General features: G+C 36.5%; 1 protein-coding gene across 11 annotated transcripts in view; it reads right to left on the bottom strand.

Moving 5' to 3' along the window:
- LOC111542908 (HMG box transcription factor BBX) overlaps positions 1-9,839 on the bottom strand; it is a 274,644-nt gene that overhangs the window by 30,116 nt on the left and 234,689 nt on the right. For all 11 annotated transcript variants that reach the window (XM_023212567.2, XM_023212558.2, XM_023212549.2 and 8 more), the window contains 3 exons: positions 7,980-8,988; positions 6,763-6,901; positions 3,151-3,299 (listed from right to left, as the gene is read on the bottom strand). In XM_023212567.2, coding sequence (XP_023068335.1) covers positions 3,151-3,299; positions 6,763-6,901; positions 7,980-8,988 — 1,297 coding nt within the window. The remainder of the gene's footprint in view (positions 1-3,150; positions 3,300-6,762; positions 6,902-7,979; positions 8,989-9,839) is intronic.

Here is a 9,839-nt window from a genome sequence, read left to right on the forward strand (position 1 = left end):
TTCGTAAACAATGCTTCATACATTATCAGTACATGTAAACGTGTAAAACAAATCTCTTAGGAAGTTACAATTAAATTTAGACATATAATTTAAAGCTTTCCTTTAAAATGTTTTAAAATAACAGAGAGATAATTCAGAAAATGTCAAGTTTGGGCTGATTCAGCTAAACTGCATTGTGAGTTAGTTAGATTAGAATTTACTGGATAATTCATTTTTAGAAGGAAAGGGAAATCCTATTTCTGTCATCATGCTCTGTTCTACTATAACATAGCCCAAGTTGGAGGAAAGGGGCTTTTAAAGTTATTTTCATCCCTTTTCATTGTAAAGTTTTTGACAAGACCTATGACATAGACATAAGAGGCAGGGCAGAGATAGTAGGATAACCATGGGAAAGATAGGAAGAGACTCCTTAGAAATGCAGATACGAATATGGAGACTACTGGGTAAACAGAGGAATAAACCCAAGCAGGTACTATGACTTTGAGATATACAACTACATAAATACATACATACAAATTTCTACTAGAAATTACATTTTAGAAAAATTCTATACATTTTATGTAAGCTGAAGTACCTAAAAAGGCACCTAGTATAAGTCATGAAGGAAAATATAATGAATATTGAATGATGACAAAGGAAAAAATAAAATATAGACAAATGGCAAATTATTAGAGGAAAAATTAGGTTTCTGATGGACATATACTTTTTTACTAACGAACTAATGATCTCATACACAATGTTTGCTCTGAATGATTCACTATGCAGAGGTGGAAAGGGTCTAGAGTCTAAGAAAATAATTTCCTCTATCCCCTAAAGATCAGGCAATTACAGCACAGCTGGTATGATAATTTCATTAATAATAACTTGTAGTCTAGTACATTGGTGCTGCTAATGCCAAATTACAATCAGTCACAAATACTATGTCTTTAGTTTGCTGAACAGATAATATATTATTTAATTTCTGCTTATTTTAATTGCATTTTGCTTCACAAATCAGAAGGCGGAACAAAATCTCATCTTGGAAGACTCCCCACAAATGTAATTACTGATATACTGTGTAAAAACCAGTGACTTTGTGGCTTGAGAGGTATAATGGAAGAGTTAAGATGATATTGTATGAAGTATAATCCAAAGCTCCAAAAAGCTATTTCACATCAAAAGAAATACTGCTAATCTCAGCTGGGAGAGAAAAATCATATAACAGACAACTAAGACCCAAGAGAAGGTCTCATGAAAATAGATCCTAACTTCAGGGTTTTATAGCTTTACAAAAATAAATCTATTGTTACATTCCCTGAGAGATAATTCAGCCAACTTCAGAGCTCTAACGTGAATGTTTTTGGAGTGGAAGAAGGAATAACATCCTGCCCATCTATCAGTTAAGTCCCATTTTATTGGCTTGTCAGGTATTTATCAGCAACTTTAAATCTAAGAATTATGGGAGCTCAAGATACTTGGCATCTTTCGGCTCATGGACTACTTTTCCTATTCCTAAATATCTCCAGGGCACAGAGACTGTCATTTCATTTGGCAATCCATTATGGTGCTCAGCTCCCTACCTGTCTACAAGTCTACTTTATTTCTATCTTGGAAGATCTTGATACAACCGTATTTTATTTTCTCAGATGAGCAAACTTGACGATGCAACATTTCTTTTTTAGTTCTTTATTCACTAGACTTGTTTTTATTAACCACAGAGGAAAACTGAGCTAATTCTAAAATGACTTTTATATACCTCCCTGGCTTTAATCATGAAGGGGAAATTTTCTTCAACCTTTCAGTTCTGTCTTGAGATACAGATCTCAGATTGACCCTGTTTGGTTGCGTCAATTCCAGTGTGCAAAGGGTTTTTAGGCTTTGAAGGAGAAAGGTTCAGGTTTCTCCAGAGAATAAACCGTAATTTTCCCTCATCTATATACCTTAAATATGCCCTAAAATGCATGAAATTATATCTCTTCATTAATATTTATATCTGATCGATTAATCAGTCTATTTAAAATACAAAAGAAAATAATTTTTTTGATTTGATTAAATTATCCAATTTGATGAAGCAGGCAATAGGCAGCAACTTTTGCAGGATAATTAAAAGAAGTCTTCCAGCAAATCCTGCTCAAGTTTGATCTTGAAAGCAACTATAGCTCAGCCACCCAAGTTCTTCATCTCTCTATTCCATGTCCTTATAGGAGAGCCAACTGAATGAAGTCTTTCGTATCTGTATGGAAAACTAGAGGTACATTTTCCCTACCAATCTTTAGACCTTAAGAAAAAAGAGAAGACAAGTTTCTCAATGCAAGCAATGTTGCCATTTTGGGTAATACAGTCATTCAGTGTGCTTGAAGGGCAAGATGTTTAGTACTCCAGTACCTGTCCCACAAATGTCAACAGTGGTCTCAGGTGATGAGACCACTGAAAATGCCCCCACCTTCTTACAGTCCCCTTTAGGAATTACAGCATTGTCACTGATGAAGGCTGAGATCCATCCAAGTCATGTTGATAATTTTAAAAAAGCTTCCCTGATATAGGCAGCGGAGAAGCTGATTACTTGAAAAGGAATATTCTAAACAAAGCATTCTTTAAATTTAACAAAACCAATTATATATATATATATATATATGTATACACACACACACACACAAACACACACACACATGCACACACACACACATGTTGCTAGAGGATTTCAGGTAGTTTTATTTTCCTTTGGTCTATAATGCCAGTAAAGAGTAGTTAGCATCTACTTATCATGTGAAAAGAATGATTTACAGTCCCAGAGTTCAACCTGTTGCAGAAACAGGGAACAGAAAAACTGGATTCAACCAGCAGTTTCTGTTCAAGAAAAGATTAACAGAAAAATTCCAAATTAGAATTCTGGAGAGCAGGAGGTTGAAGACCATGTATAACATTTTTGCAAAAGCTTAGCTACATCATTACGGGCAAATATACAGATGGAGATGCCAATGGACAGAGGCTACAGAAAATAAGGAAGAAAAAAGGGACAAAGATAACCTTGGAAAGCAACCTGAGATTCTAACTCCCTACTGCCTCAATTCCAAATCCAATTACATGTATGTCTAAAGGGAGCTAAAAGCTTAGCTGAAGGGTCAGTTGAGATTCTGACCACATGGCAGGAAGGTACAGGTCACATCTAACCTTTGCTGGTTTTAGTCGGTTCTGAGGACACATTTCCAGTCTTCTTCTTTTTTCTTGGGACAGGTACACATTTCCGGTCAAATGTAACAGGACTATATTGAGGGAGGCTGTTGAATTTTTTTTCAAATTCTTCATCCAGCTTTGCGGAGCTATTAAAAGGGGAGAGGGGAATCAATCAGCACATGACCAAATATGACACAGAAAATGACATGAAATAGATTTTAAGATACTTTATTTGAAAACAGGGCCTCTGGGAATTAGGGCATGTAAGTAAATTCTGTACAAGGAAAAAACACCTTTTCTGAAATGCTTGAGATTTACCAACACAGTTTTCTCAGTAAACTCGTGCAACAGGTTATGTTATTACCTTAGAAAAGTAGAAACATCATTTATATTGGAATATTTCTTAAGTGGGGAATTTGGCATTCTCTCCACTAGCATGGGAGTTTTTCCATAGAGTTCTGTACAAAGTATACTCTATTCATACAGTTTCTCATTTTACAGACTCATATATATGTATTTATGGCAAGCTTATTGGCAATATATTGGTAGTTTTGTAAGATTAGTTTCTTTTAAAAAATTTATTGACTACTGTTTGATTAAAACATACAAAACAAAAAGCATTAATATTAGGAAAACATTCTGGAGAGTTGACTAGAATGAAGACAAAAGACTCAATGAGCAAAGTAAAGCCAGTTTTCAATGAATGCAATGGCACAGAGGCAACATGCTTTAACTGAAATCACCAATGACTTCAGAAATGCCACCAGCAAAGTTGGGCAATCTTTGGGCTGGTGCTGACTGTCTCTAGGGCCCCACAGCAATGGCAACATGCCTGCTGGATCCTAGGCTGGCTTCTGACTTCCATTTAGTGAGACTTATTAAACTAACATGCAACCTAGACAGATGGAAGAGGCTGTAGGAGACCTGCTGTGTCTGGTAGATGGAAAATGGAAGGTGTATTGGGAAGAGGAGAGCAATTTTAGTACCAGCTTATAAGAAGCAAATGTGTTAGGCTGCTAGCTAAGGGGTATCCTAAAAATGTTTTTAACTACAACTGTTTTGGAGGAATATACAAGAGTTGAGAAGCAGAGATAAGAGGGTCAGATGACCAATTGAATGGTCAACAGGAAATGGCAATTACGGAAGCACCCCTTTACTGGAGGGGGGATATGCTCCAAGTCCCCCAGTAGATGCCTGAAACCACCGACAGTACTGAAACTTACATATGTTACATTTTTTTCCTATACGTGCATATTGTACAGTGGCATATGATAGACAAAGGTATGATTTATGCACTGGATGGAATGAAGTGGGATGGCATGAGATTTCATCATGCTACTCATTGTGGTGCAGAATTTAAAACTTATGAATTGTTTATTTCTGGATTTTTCTATTTAGTATTTTCAGACCCAAAATCACAGAAAGCAAAAATATGGCTAAGGGGGAACTACTGTACTAAGTTCTATCAAAGCAATGAAGGGTGACAGGTGGAGGTGATGTTTTTCTCTTAAGAACATCACCATTTCTCATTCAGTTAAAAAATGTTTATTTTGATGGAAAATCAGACACAATTGGATACTAATCAAATACTATCAGAAAGCTGTCTATAAGTTGTGAATTTTTCAGATACTCTGAATACCCAGAAGAAAACAGAAAATGTGAGATATAACTCGTAAGGTCTCTTGAGACTTTTCTTAAAAAGAGAAAAATAATATTTATGTTTTTATTAGAGATGTCTACAAAATTAGATCTGTCAATACTGAGAAAACTTTCCTTGGCTACAGTTAACAGGTAGCACATTTTTTGAGATAAAAAAAGGTTTAAAATGCTCATCTACAAATCTCAGAGCAGACTGACAGGAAATGGCATTTCTCCCTGCTTAAGTATTATTCTGGCGTGTTCTGAACAAGGCAAACCCAAATACTCAAATCCTGACAGGCCAATATTTAGAGGGAGAAAGGAGGAAAAGGCACTGAAGTTTACTGTTAATTTAAAGCTATAAAAAACCATCTCCCAGTTATACACATGTGCCTTCCTCAGAAATGATTAAAAAACAAACACATACAATCCACATACCAATCTCCTTTCAGGAACAGATTTTCAAGATTGTTTCACTTATCTTGTTCCTCAAAGAAAATTGATGAAAATCTCTCTTACAGCTTCAGCAGTTTCTACTAGAAGCATCAGAGAAATGCTTCTGTTGGGGAGCCTCAATGCTTGCTTTATTCCCCTAGGACCTCACACTGCCTACATAACACCTGCTCCTCTCTCGGTGTGCAGACCCAGACCCACAAGGCAGTGGCAGTAATTCTAGACTACAGAGAGCACTGGTCTAGATGCTTGTGGGTCATTTTAAAAAAATATTCTGCATTTAAACTATAATTTGACACTGAAATATGAGGATTTTCATATCATTACTTAAGTGAAGTGTAAGCAAAGCTATTTTGAAGTACTTTGGATTTTTTAAAATATTAGAAATGAAATACATAAAATTATAAGCAAAACTAATTTAAAGTACTTTGGATTTTTTTAAATATTAGAAATGAAATACATAAAATTATAAATATATCATTTCAATACAAATAATCTTAAAGAGCCAGCACTATGGGAAATAATTTCTACCTCACTACTTTGTGATGACCTAGAGTCTTAGAATTAGCCAGACTTAAAGCACTGTGACATCTAAGGAAAAATATATTATTCCACAAACAGATATGCAAGTATTATGAATAAACCAAATACAATACACCCAATGCATACAATTTGTATAGCTTTAAACACACTTTTGAAAAAAATATGGTGAATGTACTTATTTCATTGTACTTATTAACAATGTACTTATTTCTATTCAAAGTATTCTTTTCAAATTGAGCCAACAACAAATCTCAAGAATTTTCAAAATAGTCTAACTGAATATGCAGATACTTTCCTCACCAATATAAAGTATTGGCTCTCCCAACTAACAAAATGCTTTATATTAAAATGGTTATTAACAGTCTTTGGCATAACATTAAATATAAAATAATTCTTAGTGATTTTATCTTGATGCATGCCATTGCTTAATACTGCATTTCAATACACAATTAATGTATTGCATGTTCTCTACAGCAGAATATTTGACCTCATATTTTTAGCTTAGAGCAACAGAAGACAGCTTGAACAAAATAAGGTTGGAGATAGAAGCATAATTTCATTTGCCTTACATTTTTCAGCTATCATGATATTTTATAAACAATAAATACATACAGTATGTAAAATGGGAAAAATGTAAACATGCTAATACTATCCATTCTAAGCTTCGCATGGAAAAATGCATCCTGGCGAAGGGATGTCGATTCAAACCCAGGTCCAAGTCTAAAGTCTATATATTTTCACTGTTCTCAAAATGTGAATGATATTGTCATTCACATGACCATGTTAACAACAGGAATGATGTGATGCACTTGATTTGTGTTCACCTTAGTTCACTAGGGTGCCTACTAAGATTGCAGGCAGTGCGGAGTGAGTAGTCAAAGAATAAGCATGCGTAATTAGTGATTTGTTACCTTGAAAATCCCACCCACACTTGAGGCTTGTGTAGTACAGGTGATTGTGCTCACAGGCACTTACCCAAGGAGACAGTCTTCCTTTGGCTTTGTCTTCTTGAACTTCTTGCTCCCACTGGTCCCACTCTGACTAAATGTCCAGTTTTCTTCATTCCAACACCCTTCATGATCAGAGGAGTTTCCTTTTCCTGAGCTTCGTTTTCCTAAGAAAATTCAAGACAAAGGATGTGTTTGGTATATGGGTGGGTGAGGGGAGATGATCTTAGTTGTTTCACAAGCAACCTCTCAACTGCTTGCATATCATTTGCATGATGATAACTGTAGCTATTTCAGAGTTCTCAGAGTGATTCATGCTGGACCACCTTTAATAACGGAACATGCAGAAAAGTGACTTAGAGTTTCTGGGATTAATTGTCATGTAATTCAACAGGTATCACATGACTCAAAGAGACAGGCTGACTGCTGCTAGCTTTTCCATTCGAGAACCAGCCAAGGTATGGGAGTCCTTTGCTGGTAGGCACTATCCATTCTAATTTCCCTAAAACTCACTGAACTGACATCCCTGTGGATGAAACAGGCCCAAGTATCTTAATTTGGGGCTTGTTAAACCTAGGATTCACACTTTTTGTTGGAATATAGCTCGGCAAAAGGTAGTCCTCCAGCCAGATGCTATATTTTAAAATAGTGGATTTATATAAAACACTCAATGGAATAAAGGTAAACACATTAACTATTTTCTGGATATTATAATGTTTTAAAGAGCTCTTCGGTTCAAGTGATCCACCCGCCTTGGCCTCCCAAAGTGCTAGGACTACAGGTATAAGCTACTGTGCCTGGCCCACTTCAGTTACAGCTTTGATTACCTAATGAAGAGAACTACATAAGACATTTGTTTCTGGAGCCTTCAGGTGAAGATTCTGACAAACATACGTGCTTGATTCAGGAAATTCCATCAGTTTTAAAAACCAAACCCAAAGCTCTGAATATTTAATAGTCATCTTTCAAAACAAAGCCAGCCAATACCAGCGGGGGTAAGAAGAGATTAAAATTACTTTAAATACATCCTGAAAACTACCTACAAAATGAATACACTTCCGTTAAAGGTGCTAGAAAACATGTAAAATAACAAATAATTATGATCTATAAACCGTAAAGAAATATACAAATATAAGGAATTATTTTGATACCATGTTGTTCTTTATGGCAGTTGTTTTCAATAGGTCTAAAGGTGAAATTCTGCTTGGTTTTTGAATTCTTTTCAGGTTTGTAGACGTTACTTACCTCTGTCAACATTAGCTCGCAGAGAGGTGAGCATGCCCTCTGACACCAGAGTTTTATAAAGAGCACCTTTGCAAGACCTCTCAGATTTCCTGGAACCACAAGTTTCTATTTTTCTGTGACAGTCACTGTCCTCAGGCTTGGCCTGTCCTGATAGGCTGGGTGGTAGTGCATCTTCCATGGGGGTCAATGGTTCTGCTTTTATACCCTCTGGCGCCTCACCAGAAATGTTCTTGCTAGCAGAAATACTAATGAAATCTGGAGGTCTTGACTCTTTGGTGGTATCTGAGGATTTCTCCTTTGACATTTTCTTCTCTCTTGATTTCACTTTTTTCTTCGGTGGCTTGGCATCCAAAATGCTTCCCTTGCCACTTGAGGATGTGCGGACCTTCTTGCGAGGGGTCTCTCCAAGTTTCTCTATTCCCCAGTCTCCTTTTGCGACGGCTTCAATGGTATATATGACACTCTCAATGTCAGACTCAGAAGACTGCCTCTTTTTGCAAGTCTTCTTGGGTGTGGATTTATCATTTCCATGTCGATCCATTTTGCTTTTCTTCTTTTTCTTTTTTAGCTTTTCTGGCTTGTTTAATGCAGCAGGATCCTCAATGATCATAATTCCATGAGGATGGCACACGTGATCCTTTCTACTGGGAACATCACTAATTATTATCTTGCTACTGGCAGAATAAGAAAAATCAGGAAAATGACTACATTTTTGATCTTCTTCTAACTCTTCCTTTCTAATTTCTTTGGGATCTTCCATTTTTATAGCCATTATGTCATCTATTTGCAATGCCTCAAAATTTCTCAATTCCTTAGAATCTCTAACACTTTCCTTAGCTGATTTTTCAAATTCTGCTTCCTTCTGTAACCTGGTTTCATCTGTTTTCTCCCTTTTAATTTCTTTTTCTTCCTTTCCCTTCTCTAATTCTTTAATTCTTCCACCATCGGATTCTTTTGCTTTTATTAGCTTTGATTCTTCCATTTTCATCCCTTCTGATGCCAGGCACATCTAAACAATTAAAACAAAATGGGAGAGCACCCAAAAATATCCTTATTATTCCACCTTCAAAATTAAAGTTTTCAATTATATCCGTTTTAAAAATAATCAAAACACACTTTAAACTTTACAACAATCAGCCCACTTCTGCCAAACTAACTGAAATGAATCAAATTAATAGAAGGCTGTGGGCACTGTTATACAGTCATTTAACTCTCGTCAAACATATCTCTGAATTGTCATTTCCCAGCTTCAACAGAAGCTTTTCCTATGAAAACAAGACCTGGTAGAAGGAGGAAGGGATTCAGAGTTGAAAGACCCAAGTCTGATTCTTAGTTTTGCTACTTATTAACTTTGTGACCCAAAATGAATCACTTACACCCTCATTCCTCTGTGGCTTTTGTAAAAGGAAAATGATCCTAGAGCCTATCTCAGAGGATTCTGTGTGGTCTAAGTGTACTTAGCTGTAGTACAGGCTGAATACCCCTTATCCGAAATGCTTGAAAACAAAAGTGTCTCAAATTTTGGATATTTTTTTGATTTTGGAATGTCTGCATTATATACTTACCAGTTGAGAATTTTTTTTTTTTTTTTTTTTTTTTTGAGACAGAGTTTCGCTCTGTCGCCAGGGCTGGAGTGCAGTGGCCGGATCTCAGCTCATTGCAAGCTCCGCCTTCCGGGTTCACGCCATTCTCCTGTCTCAGCCTCCCGAGTAGCTGGGACTACAGGCGCCTGCCACCTCGCCCGGCTAGTTTTTTGTATTTTTTAGTAGAGACGGGGTTTCACCGTGTTAGCCAGGATGGTCTCGATCTCCTGACCTCGTGATCCGCCCGTCTCGGCCTCCCAGCACTTTGGGAGGCCGA

The sequence above is a fragment of the Piliocolobus tephrosceles genome, unplaced genomic scaffold, assembly GCF_002776525.5.
Source record: "Piliocolobus tephrosceles isolate RC106 unplaced genomic scaffold, ASM277652v3 unscaffolded_19, whole genome shotgun sequence".
NCBI lineage: Eukaryota > Metazoa > Chordata > Mammalia > Primates > Cercopithecidae > Piliocolobus > Piliocolobus tephrosceles.